Source organism: Leptonychotes weddellii, chromosome 14, assembly GCF_054177405.1.
Source record: "Leptonychotes weddellii isolate Sample4059 chromosome 14, ASM5417740v2, whole genome shotgun sequence".
NCBI lineage: Eukaryota > Metazoa > Chordata > Mammalia > Carnivora > Phocidae > Leptonychotes > Leptonychotes weddellii.
Genome location: NC_138382.1, coordinates 363970 through 388057, shown reverse-complemented (window position 1 = coordinate 388057; position 24088 = coordinate 363970). Strand labels below are relative to the sequence as shown.

Here is a 24088-nt window from a genome sequence, read left to right as displayed (position 1 = left end):
TTTTTTTTTTAAAGATTTTATTTATTTATTTGACAGAGAGAGAGAGACAGCGAAGAGGGAACACAAGCAGGGGGAGTGGGAGAGGGAGAAGCAGGCTTCCCGCGGAGCAGGGAGCCCGATGCGGGGCTCGATCCCAGGACCTGGGATCATGACCTGAGCCGAAGGCAGACGCTTAACGACTGAGCCACCCAGGCGCCCCAGAATTATCTTTTTTCTAATGTAATATTAACACAACAAAATATGCTCATGGTCAGAACAGAGTGATAACAAGTCATTGACTTAAGCAATTCAAAGCAAAAATCTACTATATATGTTTTCTATAATAAATCTATTCTAGTATTAATCTACTGTAATATAAGCATATTGTTACTTCAGCCTATGTAATACGAAGCAGTCTTTTTCTGAGAGCAACAGAAAGGGGAACAGATAGACACAGAAATAAACACAGCAAGTGAAAAAGATGCAGGATAAAGCTCGTATTTCTCAGAATGTTCTTGGGATGTCTGTGCCCGCACTGAGTCTCCTTCATACACACGGATGCATGCTAAATTATGTCATTTGCCCCCACAGAAATGAGTGCAAACCCTCTCGATAATAATGGGATTGAACCAGGGGCATTTGAAGGAGTGACAGTGTTCCATATCAGAATTGCAGAAGCAAAACTGACCTCTGTTCCTAAAGGTTTGTATTTATTTACGATAAAGTACTTAAAAAAAATTGTCACCTTTAAATGACCATGAAATGTATTGTTGTAAGCTGTATACACTGTCGAAACCCAAGGCGGTCAGAACCCTTTTTATCAGTAGGTCTGGTCAGGGTAGTGTGAAATTTGTTGTGTTCTCACACACATAAAGAGCCATACATAGTGCTTTTTCTTTTTCCTAGTACGAAACCAGAATCTTTTTGTTTCCCCAGTGAGAACAAACATTAAGAAGTAATGAACTTTTTATTCCTTCTTCCTAACATTTATTCATATATACCTGTCATTCCGTGAAGAACCTGCTAGAGGTGGACATTCTCTAGAGAGGAAGGTTGGGGAAGACGCACGGGGCCAGACTGGGGCAGATGCAGGCTCTGGCAGGGGTGGGCATGCACCCTGTACCCCATTCTTCACTCGGGTGCTGTGGAAATTCATGAGCCAGTGCACAGAAAGGTCTGAGGATGGTGTCAGGCACCCAGTGAATGGATGGAGACTTGTTCTTTATGATGGGACCTGAACCTGGTGCCTCAAAGTTAAGTGCCTCTTAAGTTTGCTACTGGACCAGTTTTCTAACCGTCTACTGCAAGCTCCCACTGTGGCAATGAGCTAGATCGACTCGCCTTTCTTGGGAACCCTGCTCAGAGTCCGTTCCTCGTCTCTGACAGGGGTGCTCTCTCTCAGCTATGATGATGACCTGAGTCAGAAATAACCCCTGTGATTAATCATACAGTTTCCTTTCAAACAGCTCTGTCCTTCAGTGTCCACAGGAAAAGCAGAGACTTCATTGAAACCTTTTTCTACTATTCACCTGATCCAGAAGAGTAACAAAACAAACATCAACTCTTAAGTTAAAGGACACAGCAAAGCTGCTCTTAGGAATCAAGTGGTGATCTTTCACTTAGGAGAAAAATCATATAAAGTAAAAGTTGGAAAGACAATTTTGTTTTTATACAGGAAAAATCAATTTAATTCAGAACACCACAATTAAAAAGCCACCTTACTTAGCATTCAATAAGGTGGTTGTTTTCAACAAGAAACCTAACATGATTTACTTCTCATCTTTCAGACACCACCAACAAAAATACATGCCACCTAACAAGTCCCATACATGAAAAGCCTCCGACATGCTGACAGTGGACGAACGTGAGGGGCAGGCAGAGGGCACGAGGGGAGGGTCAGGGAAGAGAAAGGCCGGAGCTCACTGCCCCGGGGCAGTGCTCACCAGGAGCACATCCCAAGACCAATTAATTCTCTTCAAGTTTCAGTGCATCTTAAAAATGAAGGCTTCACTTCTCATGATGTTTTCGAGATTTTTCCAAAGACTTAAGGAACATATAACATCTTCAGAAATTTGTTTATTATTTATTTATTTAAGGATTTTATTTATTTGCGAGAGAGAGCAAGAGAGAGAGCGCATAAATAGGAGTGAGGGGCAGAGGCAGAAGGACAAGCAGGCTCCCCACTGAGCAGGGAGCCCAATGCTGGATGCCAGGGACCCTGGGATCATGACCTGAGCTGAAGGCAGATGCTTAACTGACTGAGCCACTCACGTGCCACTATCTTTAGAAATTTAAATTGGAATTAAATCTCTCAACTTATATAACTGCTCTTTCAAGATCCCTACGACATTCAAAAGCCAGTGGACTTTTTTATCATTTATTTGCTAAAATGTGAAGGCTGACTGCTGAAATCCAATCATCACTAACCCCTGCGGCAGGATGAAATTAGGCAGAGGCCCAAAGGGTCCTGACCAGACCTGACACGTTAACACAAGGAGGGGTGAAACGTGCCTTCCTCCTGGGTCATTTGGAAAACTCTGCTACAGAGCAGCACTGCATGGAGGGGAGAAGACACCTGTTTGAACATAGGGTAGGAATAGAAGGATCTGTGCAAAAGCAGGCACGTGTTTGTTGACAGTCACTGAGCTCCCACCCAAACTCCTACATGGCTCATCTACCCTGCAGGGGCTCTGCTTTTCTCTTGGGTCATCCACCTTCTCCACGCCCTAGCAAAGGGAACGGTCCCCTCAAGTTTTACAAACCCTCTTCCAAAAAGTTTCCCTGACCGCTCAACATGAACAGATTTCTCCCTTTGAGTTGCTACAACATATTCTAGAACAGGCTGGAACATCTATGATACTTTTTTAGTGATTGCTGTATGTGTGATGGATTTGCTCAACTAGTATGTAACGTTTCTGAAGAGAGAACCTCTCCTCCGTTCTTTTTACATATTGGAGGATACAGTCATTCCATAGATATAATTCAGTTCAACTAATCAGAATTCAAAAAAATTAGAACCCTCTCAGTTTAGAATTGTTTTCCTGTCCTCTAGACTTTTTTTTTAACTTCTAAAATCCAAAGTAGACTCTGGAATCAACATAAATTCAGCCAGCAAATGTACTGATATGTAGGGGCGCCTGGGTGGTTCAGTCGTTACACGTCTGCCTTCGGCTCAGGTCATGGTCCCAGGGTCCTGGGATCGAGCCCCACGTCGGGCTCCCTGCTCAGCGGGGAGCCTCCTCCTCCCTCTCCCACTCCCCCTGCTTGTGTTCTCTCCCTCTCCCATTCCCCCTGCTTGTGTTCTCTCTGTCAAATAAATAAATAAAAATCTTAAAAAAAAAAAAAGAGTACTGATATTTATAAGGATGCTTCAATTACCTTCAACAGACTTAACCACTAATAAAGGAAGGAAATGTTTTCAGTAAGAGTTGGAAAAAAGAACACTTTTCCCAGCTAGCTAACTAGAACCTATGGTTGACAAATAATACTAATAAAATAAGGCGTGATTTAATTTTCTGGTTAATCTGGGAAGGGCTAGGGTCAGAACATGCAGGGGTGAGAAGAGAAAATGCCCACATTCATAGGGGACCTGGCGTGTGCCAGGTTACACTGTAGATGCTTCTCTTTATGCAGAAACTACAACTAACTGAAGAGAATAAATACTGCAAGAGATTCAATATATCAAACAGGTAAAAACCCAGGTGGTTTTTATATAATACTAAATATAAATACTAAATAAAAATACTAAAAAAAATTTCACTGGTCACCTCTGGGCATGGCACCAACTCATTACTTAAAAGAAGCATTTATGCTGCCTTTTCTGTAAAAACTGTGACTAAATAATTGATGAAGGAAAATTCTTTAGATACGAATCCTACTGATAAATGTATTAAGCATGACAACATCAGACAATCGCCATATTTACATTCTTAATGAAATAATAGATCCTGTAGCACTCATCAACAAACACTAAGACCATCAGGTGAAAGGCTGATCTACTGAATTTAATCGTCTCTACATCGAAGCATAGCTTATAAGAAATGACTAAGACAAATGATATGTAGAAGCCTCAGTCCAATCCACAAATGCGTATCTCAAACAAATCAATATCTGAAAGAAATCAGTGCAAGACAGGGAAAAAAGAGGAAGTATATATTTAATAGTAGAAGAAATTTAAGAGATGGGAGAACCCAATGCATTCTGTAAACTTCTATCTGGATCCCGACCTGAACAAATCAACTGTAAAACAATGTATCTGAGATCATTAGGGAAAGGAATATTCCGTGATCGTGAAGAATCGCTGCGACTTCCGATAGCTGTGACCCCGACAGGATGGTTATGTGGAAACAAGAGGACCTGATGAGTTAAGGACATCTGGTGAGGCCTTTACAGGTGAAGTGACATTATGTATGGAATTTGATTTTAAATACTCCAGCAAAAAAACAAGTGAATGAAGAAAAATCAATGAACAAGCCAATGACAGATAATTAATCTGGTGGATGAAAGACATGTGGAAAACTGGACACTGCAGTGTGGTGGCTCATGACACTAGCCTCTATTTCTATGTGAAATTTTCCATAATAAAAAGTCGAAAAGGGGCGCCTGGGTGGCTCAGTCGGTTACGCGACTGCCTTCACCTCAGGTCATGATCCTGGAGTCCCGGGATCGAGTCCCGCATCGGGCTCCTTGCTCAGCAGGGAGTCTGCTTCTCCCTCTGACCCTCCTCCCTCTCATGCTCTCTCAAATAAATAAATAAAATCTTTAAACAAAACAAAACAAAAAGAAGTTGAAAAAAAAAAGCAGATCCCTAAAGGACTAAGTCTACAGTGTGAAACTTAACAAGTACATGAATAATCAGTTGGGCTTGGTTTTTTACTCCATCTAACATGCCTATTTCTTTCTTACTCCAGATCTACCATCAACTTTACTGGAGCTTCATTTAGACTATAATAAAATTTCAACAGTGGAACTCGAGGATTTTAAACGATACAAAGACCTGCAAAGGTAAAAACCTCCTAAACCCCAACTCAGAAGTGGTAGGGATATGATGGAGACACTAATGAGACCCCTGGGGGAAGTGGAAGGACCTAATCAAGTCTGCCACTGTCGTGAAGATAAAATGAACAGGGACAGCTATTCCTTACTCTTTCTTGGGGGTAACAGAGGGACACCAAGTGAAATGAGAAGAACTTTTCAGGTGCCCCCTGGTTGGTGTAGGTTAGCTACAGAGTTTTGCTGACAGTGGAGGAGACGGCTGTCACACCCTGAAATAGGTTATGACGTGCAACCAGGAAGAACCTTTCTCTGAACACAGACGCAAATAGGTCAGGCTTCTGTTTCCCACTCACCTGTGTTTTCAGCTGTCACAACGTCTGCCTAAGAGCTGATGCATTTTATGCCATTTTTAGGCTGGGCCTAGGAAACAACAGAATCACAGACATCGAAAATGGAAGTCTTGCTAACATACCACGAGTAAGAGAAATACATTTGGAAAACAACAAACTAAAAAAAATCCCTCCAGGATTACAGGAGTTGAAATACCTCCAGGTAAAACATTCTTCCACTTGTGTTTTGTAGAGACTAGTACTTTCCTTTGCTTCTGCGAGATGTAGGAGTAGCTGAAGCAAAGACCATGCAAGCAGCAAGGGTAACGCACATGTAACGAGTCTGCAGGTTGCCTGAGGTGTTCTTAAGATCCTCTTCTAAGCAGATGTTAGCTAAAATGCTCAGGTATCCCTTTCCATCCTCCAGTTTCTCCTAGTGCTGAAGCCCTTGTGGCAAAGTTACTGACCCGGCTAATTTCAGGTTTCTCGGGTGGCAAGGGCTATGTAAAGGCAGGACAGGTCAGGAGGAATCCGAGGAGGATCATATATCCTTCTTTCTGGAAACGTTTCACGAAGAGCATGTGCACAAGGCTCCAGGTTTTTTCATTATCAGTGCAGTGCTAGATTAGAAGTAGGTATGATTTTTTAAAATTGATGTCAGAATACATAATCAGAAGTCAGTATTTGGGGCACCATGGATTCCTCTTTCTTCTTCTTCATTGTTAGAAACCTTTTTGTTTGAATTTGGCAGCTCTTGACCAGGTGGGAAGGGCCCCAGAATCCTTGGAGCATCTGATAGAGTTTTAGATCCTCCCAAGAACAAAAAATGAAGACCACACTTTGTACATAATTTTAGGAGTTTCACAGATCTCCCTGATTTTCACCTATGTTCCTCAAATTAAGAATTCCTACTGAATCCCATTTCACCTTAGTCCACTTTTCTCGTGTGCTTTTCTTGATTTACAACATCCTCATCTTCCAAGAAGCAAAAACACATTGAGAACAAAACTGGGCCTTGAGTCACTTGCTGCTTCTTGATTTCTTCCCGATTTACCTATAAACAGGTTTTGTCCCCTACACCCCTTTGAGATAAAAGCCATCAAAATGGATGTGGTACAGACAGACGTTCATCTCAAGGCTATGAGTTTTACTTTTTTTCAAGTGTTGCATCTAAATGTCTAACCAGTGAGCACAACCTGAGTCTTTCCCTTCTCAAGCCATTCCCAATTTGCATTCTTTATTCACAAGTAAAGAATTTACTCTGATTCCAACTTCTGGCTGCTTTTAAATCTACCCATACTCTTACTAGCATTCTTTTTTTTAATGAATAGAATTAGAACACACAAAAAAACAGAATTATAAAGGAGAACACAAGTCATAAGGGTACAATTCAGCAAATGTCCACAAAGCAAGCACACCGACATCCAGCAGTGTTTCCCAGTGAGGTCAATGCTGGGGAAAACTACACCTTGCACTGAACATGAACTGCTGGGAAACATGCATGAACCATACAAAGCACCTGTCACAAAATCCCCAAGACTGACAGAGGGAACAGGAGCCTCCCACACCAAACTTCAAAGGTTTTAGCAATGACTGGAGTTCTCATGACTGGCTCAGAACAATCTCACCAAAATGTAAAGGTACAATCTAGAGGTAATGACAGCCAGAACTGATACCTTAGCCTTACCTGCCAAAATGCTGTCAGTAGACTGCTCTTACTTCTCAGAAATCTCAATTGCCAAAAAGACCAAAGAAGAATTTAAAGGGCTGATAAAAGGGAATGGAGGGAAGTCCCTATACTGTCCATTGTTCCTGAGTAATAATATAAAAGACATATACACAGTTTATAAAACTGTATTTTGTCCATTGGTGCAAAAAAAAATATTTGACTATCAATCCTATATTACACATATGTATTCAAGCTTTTAACAGACATATTTTTCTATAAAGCAACTTACAAAAAAGCAGTTCTACACTTCTTTGCCTTGATCACAGAAAATGCTAGCTAACAATTCATATTCACAAGCCTAATCTTGGGAGCATTCAATTTCATTCTTCTGCTCATTTCTAGTACTTTTAAAACACAGTATTATCAACATGCAATGTAGTACACACACACACACACACACACCGCTACGTAGGTAGCAGAAGGGCGGGGGGGGGGGGGGCGTGTGCTGACCCGCAGTGTGCTCTGGGCCACCGCGGGGGCCCCCGCTGCACTGCACACACAGGACACTCTGTGTGTCACACAAGATCCCGAGAGGATATAATAAATATTTAAGAGGCATAAACATACAAGTACATATATATATTTTAAATGAAATACACTCAAATCAGTGTGAAATAAATGGACAAATAAACCCATGAACAAATGTGGACTATAGAAAGAACATCTTCATTTCACATCGATTGTGTACTTTCTTTCTCCTACTGCCACAGATAATCTTCCTTCACTCTAATTCAATCACGAAAGTGGGAGTGAATGACTTCTGCCCAACAGTACCGAAGATGAAGAAATCTTTATACAGTGCGATAAGTTTATCCAACAACCCGGTGAGGTACTGGGAAATGCAGCCCGCAGCTTTCCGCTGTGTTGTGAGCAGAATGAGCGTTCAGCTCGGGAACTTAAGAAAGTAGTTATTAGTATTGTCCATTTAATATAAAATTAAAAAATTGTTACATTTGGAATACTTGAACTCTATTAAAAATGGTGGTATTATGCAAACAAGCAAAAGCTATTCCTATGTGGTAAGTCCACCGACTTACTTTATGACAAAAAATTTCAACAGAATTTTGCAAAACTATTGCTACATCAGGATTAAGAGAAACATGCATCTACTGCAGTTTCCTTTTGTAAACAAATGGATTTTACATAAATCTTATGCTTGAACATTCTTTTCTCAGTAACAAAAAAAACCACATTCAGTATTTAACACTTTGTTATCAAGTACATTTTAAAAAGAACTGTACTGTAATTGGAATGCTTGACTTAGCAAAATTTGTGCTCTTTCATTTGCTGTTAGCAAACCAAAATTGACAAGAATGGTTACATGAAGAGAACATTATACTATTCTTATTCTTTAATAACTCGGGTAGTACTGTAATGTTTCTGTTAATGTTGAAGAATAATTTCATATAATCGTATTCAAATTCTCATATCTTAGAGCTTTACTGTCTTTATGTTTAACTCCTTATAATAAGGCCTTCCGTGTTTATTATCAATTTGACAGATGCTATTCATAACATCTGGTTTCAGACTATAGCACATGCTTTCTTAATTTAATTATTACCTGATTATAAAACCTCTATAAAAATATATAGTGACTGTTTATATAAAATCTGTAATTCACGTTCTTTATTATCTCAGTTATTATAAGCTTTCAGTAGTACATCAATTGTTAGGTCATAGGACAATGTCACCTCAAAGCTAAGGCGTACTTTCAAGATGTCCCTTGTGAGACCCTGGCCGGAAGAGCCTGGAGACTATGCATTCTACACAAACTGTTTACTCAAATATGACAAACTAAACAACTCTGAAATACAGCTAGTATAACTGAAGAGGCAGAGTCCTAAACAAAACACACAGAAACAAAAGGTCTGTACAAAAACTAAGCGTACCCTACGTATTTTTTATTTACATTCAACATAGGCAAAGCTAGAAAATTTAAAAAAAAAAACATTAAAATATTGGCTTGAAATAAAATACTTGTGCTTTGGTTTAATTTTTCTTCTCCCACCCAGGAACATAAACTATTTTTCAGTAAACTCTAACTTATACATAACACTTTTAGCACAGTATTAATGCTTTCTCGTAGGAACATTACTGAAATACTCCCAAATATGCTTGTGCTATGAAACATAATCACCTTTATCTTAAACTACCACAAAAACTAGATTTTAAATAATTTTGAGGGTAGTCAAAAAATACTCCATATATGTAAGGTGGGGTGGAGGGTTTGAACATCCAGGTCAGCAATGGGTAAAACGGTCTTGTTCTTCCTAGTGACGGCCCCCAACTATGGCACTTCTGGCACCCTGGGCTGGATTGTTCTGGGGTTGGGGTAGGGACGAGCTGTTCTTTCCTTTGCAGAAGGTCTCTGCCCTCAAAACGACAGGAGCACCTGCACCCCCCCTCCCACAGTGCAACACCCAGCAATGTCTGCAGACACTGCCAATGTGGGGCATACAAGTGGGGAGGGTGGAGTCTCATGGCAGCTAGTTGAGAACAATGCTTTACAGGAAATTTACTTAATTTCTAAAATCTGACCCAAGTTTGGAAAGTTGGAGCAAAACAGCTACTTTTGTTTTGTAAAACTATAGGGACAAGATCAAAGTGTGATTAATATAATAGAAGGTGGATTGCCTGAGTGGCTCAGTTGGTTGGGCGTCCCAACTCCTGATCTCAGCTCAGGTTTAGATCTCAGGGTTGTGAATTCAAGCCCTGCATTGGGCCCTGTGCTGGGTGTGGAGCCTAATTTAAAAAACAAAACAAATAAAGAATAAAAGTTAACCACCAGTAGTGATGACAGAATGAGCCCAGGGATGCAGAGCTTTGAGTTAGAAGGACAAAACCAGAAATCCAGTTCCATTGATAGTCCTGGGAAGTCACAATCTCTTTGAGTATGTCTCCTCATCTACAAAGGCTAGTGGTGACAATGCTCATCAGCCATGAGGACTGAATGACAAAATGTATGTGAGTTTTCACAGAATGAGAACAAATAATACTAAAATTTGTATGGTACCACAGAAGACTCTGAATAGTCAAAGCAATCTTGAGAAAGAACAAAGCTGGAGGTATCCCACACAGCTATACTAATCAAACAGTATGGTACTGGCACAAAAACAGGCTCCTAGATCCATGGAACAAAATACGAGCCCAGAAATGAAGTCATTCTTGTATGATCAATTACCATACAACAAAGGAGACACGAATATGCAATGGGGAAAATACAGGACAGCTACATGCAAAAGAATGAAACTGGGCCACTTTCTTACAGCACACACAAAAATAAAGTAAAAATGGATTAAAAACCTAAATGTGAGACCAGAAACCATAAAATTCCTGAAAGAAAATATAGGCAGTAATATCTTGAATATCGGCCATAGCAACATATTTATAGATTTGTCTACTGAGGCAAGGGAAACAAAAGCAAAAATAAACAAACTATTGGGCCTACATCAAAATAAAAAACTCTGCACACCGAAGGAAGTCATCAAAAAAAAAAAAAAAAGGCAATCTACTGAATGGGAGGAGATATTTGCAAATGACATATCTGATAAAGGGTTAGTATCCAAAATATATAAAGAACTAATACAACTCAACACCCAAAAAGCAAACCATCCTATTAAAAAATGGGCAGAGGACCTGAAGAGATATTTTTACATAAAGATGCCAACAGACACATGAAAATACGTTCAACATCACTCACCAGGGAAAAGCAAATCTAAATCATAATGAGATATCATCTCACACCTGTCTGACTGGCTAAAATCATGAAGATAAGAAATAATAAGTGTTGATGAGGATGTGGAGAAAAAGAAACCTTATTTTACTGTTGGTGGGAATGTAAGTTCATGTGGCCAATGTGGAAACAGTATGGAGGCGCCTCAAATTAAAAGCCGGAGTACGATATGATCCAATAATTCCTCTGCTGGGTATTTACCCAAAGAAAATGAAAACACTAATTTGTGAAGATACATGCACCCCTGTGTTTACTGCAGCATTATTATTATTATTTTTAAGATGTTATTTATTTATTTGAGAGAGAATGAGAAAGCGCACATGAGAGGGAGGAGGGTCAGAGGGAGAAACAGACTCACTGCCGAGCAGGGAGCCCGATGTGGGACTTGGTCCAGGGACTCCAGGATCATGACCTGAGCCGAAGGCAGTCGCTTAACCAACTGAGCCACCCAGGCGCCCGACTGCAGCATTATTTACAATAGCCACGATATGGAAGCCACCCACGTGTCCAATAGATGAGAGGATAAAGAAGATGTGGTGTATATATACAATGGAGTATTATCCATAAAAAAGAATGAAATTGTACAATTAGTGACAACATGAACAGACCTTGAGGGTATGACACTAAGTAAAATAAGTCAGAGAAAGACAAATACCATATGATTTCACTCATATGTGGAATTTATGAAACAAATGAACAGACAGATTTAAATACAAAGAATGAACTGGTGGTTGCCTGAGGGGAGGTGGATGGATCAATTGGTAATAGGTAAAGGGGATTAAGAGGTACAGAGTTCCAATTATAATATAAGTCAGTCATGGGGATGAAAAGTACAGCATAGGGGTGCCTGGGTGGCTCAGTTGGTTAAGTGACTGCCTTCGGCTCAGGTCGTGATCCTGGAGTCCCGGGATCGAGTCCCACATTGGGCTCCCTGCTCGGCGGGGAGCCTGCTTCTCCCTCTGACCCTCCCCCCCTCATGTACTCTCTCTCATTCTCACTCTCTCAAATAAATAAATAAAATCTTTATAAAAAAATAATAAATAAATAAAGTTTCATTGGGCGCCTGGGTGGCTCAGTTGGTTAAGCGACTGCCTTCGGCTCAGGTCATGATCCTGGAGTCCCGGGATCGAGTCCCGCCTCGGGCTCCCTGCTCAGCGGGGGGTCTGCTTCTCCTTCTGACCCTCCCCCTCTCGTGCTCTCTGTCTCTCATTCTCTCTCTCAAATAAATAAATAGAATCTTAAAAAAAAAAAAAAAGAAAAGTACAGCATGGGGAATATAGTCAATGATATTGCAATGCAGTGTGCAGACAGATGGTGACTACGCTTACTGAGGTGAGCACTGAGTAATGTACAGACCTGTCAAATCACTACGTTGTATATCTGAAACTAAAAGAACACTGTGTGTCAACTATACTTCAATTAAAAAAAACAAAGTATGTGAAACTGCTTTGTAAACCGTAAAGGTTCATAAAATATGAGTAACTATTATACTGGAAAATTACTGACTAATGAGACAAAATAAAGATTATGAAGCTGTTAACATGAAGAGAGTATATTACAATGATAATCACTTTAAAATTAAAATATTCTAAAGTTCCAATAGTTTCAGAAATTCATTTTGCTGTATCATAAAAATAAAATTGTGATATCCTCCACTTTTAAGAACATTAAGTAAAAGTCAAATGTTCACTAAAATTGTAAGAATCCAGGTCTTAAAATTAATAGTTCAATTCATAAGGTTAACAAAGAGATCAGTCTATTATCTCAGTAGTAGAGCTTAAAGTAGCTAAGTTTATCTCTTTCTAAAAAGACAAAACAAAGTATTTTTAAATGCTGGAAATGATTCCTGAAATCACTGCAGTTAATTTCCTGTTGTTAATGTTGTTTTTCATCCCACAGCTGTTAACCATTTTTGGTTATAAGTTTACAAAACACAAATCACTAATAAAAATCCTAAACAACCAAACCGAATTGAAAGCTTTCTGCCACAAACCCATTCTATGGTAAATATAAAATATTACTCACTTGAAATCCATTAAAGTTTGGAAATAAATCACTACACCTTACTGGGCTTATTACGGACTTCAAGACAGAAAAAAAAATCTCAAAGACCATCCATCCATACTTTCTCCCAAATACTACAATAAAAATGATCACTGAATTCATGGAAAAAACATAATACTTTTTGAAAATCACTTGAAGTCACTAAAACTAAAGCTTATTTTTTATTTTTTAAAGATTTATTTATTTGAGAGAGAGAGAGTGAGAGTTCGAGTGGAAGAGGCAGAGAGAATCTCAAGCAGACTCTGTGCCAAGTGCAGAGCCCAATGTGGGTCTCGATCTCATGACCCTGCGATGTGGACCTGAGCTGAAACCAAGAGTCAGATGCTTAACCGACTGTGCCACCCAGGGGCCCCTAAAGTTTTTGTTGTTGTTGTTTTTTAATCAATTGTGTTCCTCTTTAAACTACTGCATTATTTTTCTTTCCTTCATAACTCCGTCTTTTTTTGAAAGATCTGCCTTCCTTCTGTCCTCATCACCTCTATGCTCACACAGTACTTAACCTATTGCACCTGACTTACTAATTCTCAATCCCAGGACCCTGGGATCATGACCTGAGCCAAAGGCAGACGCTTAATGACTGAGCCACCCAGCCTTTTCTTTTATTAGAAACTTTTTAACCTACGTTTCAAGACCGCCCATGATCTCCATTTGAAAATAATGATTTAAAAAATTTTAATTCCCGCAACTAACATACAATGTTCTATTAGTTTCAGGTGTCTAATAATAGTGATTCAACAATTCTATATATTGTCAGTGCTCATCACAATAAGTGTACTCTTAACCCCTGTCACCTACTCAAATAATGATTTTTGAGCTTTTTATTTCATGCTTATGCCTTTTTATGCCCCATCCCCAGGATAACTGTTGTTTCTCACATACACTCTGTACTTTCTGGCTTCTCTGTACTTGTGATGCCATCCTTTGCATCCACCAAAATCAAACGCGACCTCAAACATCAGTGTCAAAAGTCACTCGCTCAGCAACACTTCCTGGATTCTACCAGAGCAGATGTGGCTTCTCCACCCCACCCAAATCTTCCCAGTACTTTGTGCCTCTCTTTTGCACTAATCACAGTCTAACTTAGCTCAGCTGGTTATTCCTTGGTCTCTTCCCACACTGTCCAGAGGGCTTTAGCCATCCTAGGTGCAAGCGTTGCTTCCTTGTCTGTGTCCAGCCCTCACCAAAGGCTAGCACACTGCCTTGGCTCAATACATGTTTCTGAATTAAATCACTTAAGGGAAAGGAAGAACTTCTATCCTTACCATAGGACATGATGATGCATTTTTATCCTGCACGTCTTCCTTCTTCCTGGTTGGTTGACCAGGTGGTTGACCTCCAGCTCTGCTGCAGACAGTGTGCTCTACGATAGTCAGAGGGCAGTTCCCCTAGGGCACTCAGTGTTATGGTGGGGATTTAGGATAGTTCCTATGATCTGGGCAGCTTCGAAACAGACCCTCCTTCCCAATCAGCTCTGATGAGCGCTGAAGCAAGGTGTGCATTCCCAGCAGTGAACACGGAAATAAAGAGAACGGTTTTAAAATGAACCCTTCCATAGACAGAGGAAGAGCTTAAAGAGGGGCCAAAAAGGCAGAAAAGAGGGACAAATCAGGGCAAGGGGCAAAAGCAATGTGCCATTCCCAGTTTTCCATGCAGGGCACAATCAGTCATGTGAAGTCCTGATATTAAGACTTGCATTTTGATTCCTTTTGTTACGGAAAATACCACAGAAGCAAAAGCAGACAAAACAATATAATGAATTTCCATGTACTTCTCAGTTTCAAAACTTATCAACTCGGGCACCTGGGTGGCTCAGTTGGTTAAGCGACTGCCTTCGGCTCAGGTCATGATCCTGGAGTCTCAGGATCGAGTCCCGCATCGGGCTTCCTGCTCAGCAGGGAGTCTGCTTCTCCTTCTGACCCTCCCCCCTCTCATGTGCTCTTTTTCTCATTCTCTCTCTCAAATAAATAAATAAAATCTTTAAAAAAAAAAAACAAAAAAAACTTATCAACTCATAGCCAATCCTATTCATTTATATTCCCATGTTATTTTAATAACAGCTTTATTGAGAAATTTAAAGAACACAGTTCATTGGTTTTTATCTTTTTTTTTTTTTTTAAGATTTATTTATTTATTTAGAGAGAGAAACCAAGTGAGTGCATGTGAGCCAGGGGAGAGGCAGAGGGAGAGAGAGAATCTCAAGCAGACTCCCTGCTGAGCGTGGAGCCCCATGCTGGGCTCGATCCCACAACCATGAGATCAGGACCTGAGCCCTGATCAAGAGTCGGACGCTTAACTGACTGAGCCACCCAGGCGCCCCAGTTCGGTGGTTTTTAGTGTATCAGGGTGAGCATCATCACCACAATCAATTTCAGAATACTTCATCACTCCAAAAAGAAACCCTTTACCCGCTGAAGGTAACGCCCCACCTTAGGTAACTGCAAATCCACGTTCTGTCTCTATGAGTTTTCCTATTCTGGATGCTTGATATAGATGGAATCATTCAATATGCGGTGTTTTGTGTCTGGTTTCTTCCATTCAGCATGTTTCCAAGGTCCATCCATGCTGCAGCTGTGTCCAGACTACATTCCTGTATCACTGAGTAACATTCCACTCTCTGGACGGCCCACATTCACTGATCCACTCATCAGGTGGTGGACATACACACTGTTTCCATTCCTTGGCTCTTATGAATAACACTGCTATAAATACTTGCGTATTACAAGGTTTCTGTAGACATCGGTCTTCACTTTTCTTGGGTACATACTTAGAAGTGTAATTGGCAGGTCAAATGGCAACTTTGTGATGAACTTTTTGGGCACTGTAGACTACCTTCCATAGTGGCTGCACCATTTTACATTCTCATCAGCACACAGGTTGCAATTTCTTCACACCCTCACCAATAACAGTTACTGTCCTTCCCTTGATTTTTGTCGTAGTCCATCCTCTCGACTGCAGCCATGCTAGAGACTGATGTGGTAATTCACTGTGGTTTTGATTTGCATCTTCCTGATGACTGGTGATGTCAAGCACCTCTTCTGGTGTTTAGTGACCATTTGTTATCTTCTTTGGAGAAATGTCTGTTCAGATCCTTGCCCCATTTTTAAATCGGTTGTTGCTATTATTCTCCTTATTATTACTGAGTTGTCTGGTTCTCCATCTATTCCAGACACAAGTCCTTTATCAGATATAGAACCTGCAAAATTTTTCTCCCATGTTGTAGGTTGTTGTTCCACCTTCTTGAGTATCTTTTGGCACAGGAAAAAAAATTTTAATTTTGGTTTTGATTAAATTTCTTTTGTTTCTTGTGCTTTTGGTGTCACAGCTTAGAAACTGTTGTCTAATCCAAGGTCATAAAAACTGACATCTATGTTTTCTCCTAATATTCAGGAGTCTTTGCTCTTACACTTAGGTCTGTGTTCCATTCTGAGTTAATTTTTGCATATGGCATGATGCGGATCAGGATGCAAACCATGCTCATTACCCCAGAGGCTCTTCCACATCCTTCCCAGTCCACACTCCCACTTCCCCCAGCAAACATCATTAACTCGCTCCTCCAATCAGAACTTTGTCACCAGCAGCACAGCCCTCTCCTTAATTTTTTTTTTATAAATTTTCTTAGTAACTGTTAACCCTAATAACTGATTTACATAAGTTACAGCAGTTCTGCTTCCTGGGTCCATAAATACCCCTCTCACCCATATGTCTAATCATTTCAATACTTTGAAGAAACCAAAATATTCCTCTCACCTGAAGGTACTTGCAGCAATATTATATAATTCCACAGAAAACACGGAGGATGTCGGACTACTAAGTCTCAAAGGTGACTCCAAGAATTCTCAGATGGGATTAAAGGAAGGGGTTGGCTATGAAGTGGTAACCCCCAAATAACAGAAAGACAAAGATAAGGTGGCATATAGAACAAAGGGAAGGACAGAACCTTGGATCAAGAAGCAGCCTCATTTAAATTTCTAGGATGAGTGAATTGCTTCCCCAGAGGGAATAGGTGACTTCACACCTGTGACTCATGACAAGCCTCTGGGGTTGGTTAGCAGCTGTGACCCTACAGCTATAGGGATTCTACTGACTCTGTCCATTCTGAGACCACTCTACTTCCCCACATATCTTTAAAAAGATACATATTTCTAAATATTTTCCCCCCAAAATGAGCCCATTAAATTTATTAGACAGATTACCTAATTTTCACCATGGGAGGGCAGTCTTATTCTAATATGCCATAGAAGTCTGAAAATAAAGACAAGAAAGCTAGACATATTTTATTATTTTTTTAAGATTTATTTATTTATTTATGAAAGAGAGAGAGAGAGAGGGACAGAGCACAAGCGGAGGGGGGGTGGGGAACGGCAGACAGAGAGAGAAGCAGGCTCCCCGCCGAGCAAGGAGCCTGATGTGGGGCTGGATCCCAGGACCCTGAGATCATGACCTGAGCCAAGGGCAGATGCTTAACCGACTGACTCACCCAGACGTCCCAGCTAGACATATTTTAAAATAATCTTAAACACTACTTTTGCATTTTAAAAAGGTAAACAATGACACTTATCTAGAAGCAGAAATTGTCATACATGATCTGACTAATAAAAAATATACTTAGGAAAACAAAGGAATGGCATATTTGAAAAATGGGACAAGCAGCATTATGCTTTGTATACTTATAAAATAAGTATCCTCACTAGACTATAAAACCTTACAAGAAAAAAAAATAGCAGCCTCTAGCACTTACCTAGTCCATACTATATGGCAACAACAAAGTAAGCATTTAACAAAAAATTTTTTTTAAGATTTTATTTGTTTATTTGACAGAGAGAGCGAGAGAGCACAAGCAGGGGGAGCAGTAGAAGGAGAGAAAGAAGCAGGCTCCCCGCCAAGCAGGGAGCCCGATCTGGGGCTCGATCCCAGGACCCTGGGACCATGACCTGAGCCAAAGGCAGACGCTTAACCCTCTGAGCCACCCAGGTGCCCCCAAAGTAAGCATTTTAAATGCAATGTTCCAATACCAAGCACTCAATCATGTTAACTTATGATGGTACACATGCACACACCAATCCCCAAAATCATAGAGAAATGCAAAGGGCTTGAAACAATGAAAATGATTTGGGGAAAGAACAAAGTTGGAGGATGTATACTACCTAATGGCACAATGTAACGTAAAGCTGCTGTTAACCAGGAAGGCAACAATGGAACTTTGAGAATCTAGAAACTGAGAATTTAGGATTGAGAATCTAGAAACAGACCTGTACATTCATGGTTAATTGATTTTTGACAAAGGAACCCAGGTAACTCAATGGGGAAATAATCATCTTCTCAACACATTGTCCTGAGAGAGTTGAATATTCACATGCAGAAAACTGAACTCAGACCTTAACCTTGCAACGCACACAAAAACTAACTCAATATAGATCATGGACCTAAATGTAAGAGATGAAACGACAAACTTCTATGAGAACATAAAAATCTTTAACTGCTTACTCAGCCAATTAATTCTTCAACTTGACACCAAAAGCCATAAAACAACCATAAAAGAAAAAGATAATTTGGGCTTTTCAAAATTAATGTGTGTCGAAAGACACTATTAAGAAAATGAAAACTTGGGGCGCCTGGGTGGCTCAGTCGTTAAGCATCTGCCTTCGGCTGAGGTCATGATCCCAGGGTCCTGGGATGGAGCCCCGCATCGGGCTCCCTGCTCAGCTGGAAGCCCGCTTCTCCCTCTCGTACTCCCCCTGCTTGTGTTCCCTCTCTCCCTGTGTCTCTCTCTGTCAAATAAATAAATAAAATATAAAAAAAAAAAAAAAAAAGAAAAGAAAGAAAATGAAAACGTGGGGCGCCTGCGTGGCTCAGTCGTTAAGTGTCTGCCTTCGGCTCAGGTCACGATCCCGGGATCCTGGGATCGAGCCCAGCATTGGGCTCCCTGCTCAGCGGGAAGCCTGCTTCTCCCTCTCCCACTACCCCTGCTCGTGTTCCTGCTCTTGCTATCTCTCTGTCAAATAAATAAATAAAATCTTAAAAAAAAGAAAGAAAGAAAGAAAATGAAAAACTTGTGTGGCGCCTGGGTGGCTCAATTGGTTGAGCGTCTGCCTTTGGCTCAGGTCATGATCAGCGGGGAGTCTGCTTCCCCTTCTACTCGTGCGCATGTTCTCTCTCTCTCTCAAATAAATAAAATCTTTGAAAAAATGTTTAAAAAAAAGAAAATGAAAACTTGTGTCATGGACAGGAAGAAAAAAGATTGTAAGCCATATATTTGATAAAAGGATTTGTATTCAGAATGTATAAAGAACCCTTAAACTCATAATAAGACAAACCACCTAATTAAAAACAGGAAAGGGGTGCCGGGCTGGCTCAGTTGGTGGAGTGTGTAACCCTTGATCTCGGGGCTGTAAGCCCCACATTCGATGTAGAGATAACTTAAAAATAAAATAAATAAATAAATAAATAAATAAATAAAATAAAATCATGAAAAAAATAAAACAGCCAAAATTTGATATACAGGTTTAATTTAATTGTTATCAAAATTCCAGCAAGGCTTTTTGTAGATATAGATAAGATTATTGTAAAACTTATGTGGAAAGGCAGAGGCGCCAGAATAGCCCAAACAATTCTGAAACAAAGGGAGGAATCATCCTTGCTGATTTCAAGGCGGCACCAAATGTTGAGGAGGGTGTAGAGAAAGTGGGTCTCTCATTCTTCATGAGTGGGAATTTAAAATGGTATAGTCACTTTGAAAAGTAGTTCAGCAGATTGTTTCAAACTAAACATGTGCTTACCAGAAGACCTAGCAATTACACTCCTAGGCATTTACCCCAGAGAGATGTGGACACGTTCACATAAAAACCTGTGACTGTTTATAGCAACTTTATTAGGAATAGCCCCAACTGGGAGCAACCCAGATGGACTTCAGCAGATGCGTGGTTACACAGGCTGGGACCAGCCTTATTACTCAGTAATAAAAAGGAATGAATTATTGGTATACAACCTGATCAACAACCTGGATGGATCTCCACAGAGTTATGCTGAGTGAAAAAAAGTCAATTCCAAAAGGTTACATATTCTATTATTCCAGTTATATAATATTCTTGAAATGACAGAATTATAGAAACAGAGTAGCGGTTGCCAGGAGCTAGGGATGGGAGGGAGAAAAACAAAGAGATTCTGTGGCTATAAAAGGATAACATGTAGAATCCCTGCAAGGATGTAAATGTTCTCTCTTCACCTGTATCACCCTCAGTATCCTGGGTGTGATAATGTACCACAGTTTTGCAAGATGTTATCATTAGAGGAAACCAGGGCATAGCATACATGAGATCTCTTTGTACTATTTCTTACAAATGTGTCTATAATTATCTCAAAGTAACATTTTTAACGAAAAAAAATCAACCAAGAAGTATTGACTATAGTAGAATGCAAGGTATTGGATAAATCAACACCAGGGACCATGTTAAGGATGGTTTTATAAAATAACCAGATAGTTCACAGACAGCTTAAGGGGAAAGAATGGAATGTCCAGGGGCGCCTGGGTGGCTCAGTCGTTAAGCGTCTGCCTTCGGCTCAGGTCATGATCCCAGGTCCTGGGATCGAGTCCCGCATCGGGCTCCCTGCTCCGCGGGAAGCCTGCTTCTCCCTCTCCCACTCCCCCTGCTTGTGTTCCCTCTCTCGCTGTGTCTCTCCCTGTCCAAAAAAAATAAATAAAATCTTAAAAAAAAAAAAAAAGAATGGAATGTCCAGAAATGATCTGTCAGCAGTGGGTGGCCTTTTACACTGGACAGGGGAAGGTGACTGTTCAATGAATGCCACTGGACATGGGCAGAGCTGCCTGCAAAACAGGAGGTAACTCTGTACAAGAACTATAAATTCTAACAAATCAGAGATTTAAATGCAAATACTAAAAACAACAAAGAAACCATAGTGGTCCTAGAAGAAACTGTGGAAACCAATGGGAGAATTTTCTGACAACGCAGAAGTGTGGAAGATGGTTCTAACTCTGACATAAGAAGCCGGAGGGCCTTAAGTAGAAATACAATGAGCTCGACCACATAAAGTCCTGTGGCAAAACCTTATGAGCAAAGACAAATACAAATGACAAATTGGAAAATAACAGCTCCGAGTCATAGCTCAGAGGCCTAATTTCACTTATAAAGAAATCCTAAAACTCAATCAGAGAAGCCTACAACACAATAGAAAAAAAAGTAAAAGATACAGCTAGCTCCAGAAAAGGAAGCAAAGAGAGCTGTGAAATCTAATAGATATTCAAACAGACTCACAGTAAGAGTCATTTAACCTCCTCGATCACCAGAGATAAAACCTTAATACACTACACCAAGGAGGATTTTACACAGGCCCCTGGCACTCTGTGGAGAGCAATTAATTACACACATGCATGCCCAGCCTGCAGATCACTCAAATATATTTACACACATGTACAATGACATATAAAAGGTTATTAACTGCATCAATGTTTGTATTAGGAAAAGATTAGAAACATGAAAATTTCACGTAAGAATTCTTTTTAAAAATAATTTTTAAATATATGTATTTGCTAAATATACACGTAGGTGCATAAAGTATCTCTGGAAAGATTCACAAGAAAATGCTAACACTGTATTCTACCAAAGGTCTCAACAGCAGTGAATGTGTCCCCTGGAGTCAGACAATGTGGCAGCCCTTAGCAGTGGCCGCTGGGATGGGAACCAGGTGTTTGGGGACAGAAGCTGCAGGAAGAATTTTTGTGGTGTACCACTGTGACATAAGAAATATACATTTGATGTCTGCCCCCAGTTCCTGACAGAGAGCTCCGAAATCACTTGGAATTTCCTGGGTGATAGGAATATCTTTTGTTCTAAGGAGGTGACTCTGCGTGGGCTCCCTGATGATTTGTGGATGAGGGCTGGTCATGAGAAAGACCTGCCATGATCAGAAGCTTTGAACTTTCAGCCCCGCCCCCCCATCCTCTAAGGAGAGGGGCTAGAAATTGGGTTAATCATCCATCACACCTACATGAGGAAGCCTAAACAAAAATCCCTAAGGTACAGGGTTCAGAGAGATTCCAGGTTGGCAAGCACATGCATGAGCTGGGAGCAGAGCGTACCTGGGCTCAGGACCCCTCCAGACCTCATAGCGTGTATCCCCTCATCTAGCTTTACACCCATATCCTTTACCATGTGCTTTATTAAATAATAAACCAATAAACATAAGCATTTGAGTTCTGTTAGCCATTACAGAAAATTATCTAACCCGAAGACCTACTACTTGTGACTGGCATCCAAAGTGGGAGCAGTATTGTGGGACTGAGCCCTTAACCTGTGAGATGTGATGTTAACTCTGGGTAGACAGTGTCAGAACTGAGTTGAACTGTAGGACATTCAGCTGGTGTCTTCATGAAGGAACAGGAAGGAGCAGGGCAACTTGAGGCCAGAAAGCAGCCCAGAAACACAAATCAGCTGGTCCAGGAACAGGCAAGAGGTAGGCCTTCAGAGTTTCCCCAAAGGAGAAGGTCATGTCTGGAATTTATTTTTATTTTTTTGAATTAAGTAAGTGCTACATTTATTCATTTATTTATTTATTAAGATCTATGCTCAACATGGGGCTTGAAATCACGATCCAGAGATCAAGGTCACATGCTTTTACCAACTTTGCTAGGCAGGTGCCCCTATGTTTGGAATTTATATTTTTTAAGATTTATGTATTTATTTTAGGGAGAGAGAGGGTGGGCGGGAGGGGGCAGAGGGAGAAGGAGAGAGAGAGAGAGAATCCTCAGGCCAACGCCCCACTGAGTGCAGAGCCCCACGCAGTGCTCTATCCCAGGACCTGAGATCATGACCTGATCATGATCTGGAAACCAAGAGTTGAATGCCTAACCGACTGAGCCACGTAGGTGCCCCTGTTTGGAATTTATTTTAATTTATGAGGCAACACTAGAGGATTTTAAGCAGAGGCATGGTACAATTAGATTTATTTTAATACAGAAGATGAAAACTGGACTGGAGAAGGAGATGTGCGAACACAGGGAGAAGAGTCAAGACGCCACTGCAACATCTGAGGGAGACATGTCAGTTACCGACCAAGAGACACAGACACACCAAAAAGACACTCCTGCGCTAGATCACAAAGGACTCAGGAACAGATCCAATTTGAAAGTAAGGGACAGAAGGTGATTTAGATCAGTGGTTCTCAAGTTTTCACGGCACCTCGCAGACCTGTTAAAAATGTTAAGTTGTTGGGCCTGCGCTCAGAGCTTCTGGTTCTGAAGGTCTAAGGTATAGAGATGATGCCACCTGAATTTTAAATTAGCAATTCACACACTGATGGATCTCCTGCCACATTTTGGGATGCACTCATTTAAACAACTCCCAACCTTCTGGCTTACGTCAGACAGTGGGGGAAGTTGGGACGGGGACACCATTTACGGGAAAAGAGAACCATGTGGGAAATGGAAGCCGTGAGGGGCACAGGAACAAAGATGGACTCTGTTGGGCACATGCTATGTCTAGTGTTTGGGCTACCTCTGTAGGGCTGCCTGAATGATCTTTCTGATGGAAGCAGTTTATCAGCTAAATGTCAAGTGTACCTCCTAAACGTGATTTGATGTAGAATGCTTTGAGGCTTCCAAGCACGTCAGAAGCCTATGTTGACGGTGACGCTGGCCCTGGCTGCCTCTCTGAGGGTACCCTCCCCTTGCCCAGATCACCCAGCCCCAGCCATACTGTCTTTTTCCTTTTGATACCGTTGTGGCTTGCTCCCTCACTATATTCAGGTCTCTGCTAAACTATCTAAAATAGTAATTTCCTTTCTTAAAAATTTGTTAAATAGACTTAATCTTTTAGAGCAGGTTTTTTTTTGTTTTTTTTTAAAGATTTTATTTATTTATTTGAGACAGAGAGAATGAGAGAGAGAGAGCACATGAGAGGGGGGAGGGTCAGAGGGAGAAGCAGGCTCCCCGCCGAGCAGGGAGCCCGATGCGGGACTTGATCCAGGGACTCCAGGATCATGACCTGAGCCGAAAGCAGTCGCTTAACCAACTGAGCCACCCAGGCGCCCCTTTTAGAGCAGTTTTTAGGTTCACAGTAAAACTGAGAAGGTACATCGATTTCCCATTTCTTTCCTAGCAACTCTGGTGCTGCAAGGTACTCCAGGCTCATCCATGCCCCAGTGCTGGAATCAGCCACTTCTTCAAGGAGTCTGGTTTCTTTTATTGGAGAGGGTGTTAGAAGCCAAGAACTGGGGGCGCCTGGGTGGCTCAGTCAGTTAAGCGTC

The 24088-nt window shown here is 40.8% G+C and overlaps 2 protein-coding genes across 2 annotated transcripts in view; one reads left to right on the top strand and one right to left on the bottom strand.

Annotated features, from left to right (window-relative positions):
* ASPN (asporin) overlaps positions 1-9006 on the top strand; it is a 24432-nt gene extending 15426 nt beyond the window's left edge. The window contains exons 5-8 of the mRNA XM_081802686.1: positions 571-681; positions 4890-4983; positions 5388-5526; positions 7743-9006. Coding sequence (XP_081658812.1) covers positions 571-681; positions 4890-4983; positions 5388-5526; positions 7743-7940 — 542 coding nt within the window. The 3' untranslated portion in view covers positions 7941-9006. The remainder of the gene's footprint in view (positions 1-570; positions 682-4889; positions 4984-5387; positions 5527-7742) is intronic.
* The window catches only part of CENPP (centromere protein P), a 192386-nt gene that overhangs the window by 72371 nt on the left and 95927 nt on the right, over positions 1-24088 (bottom strand). The gene's annotated exons all lie outside the window — the stretch shown is intronic.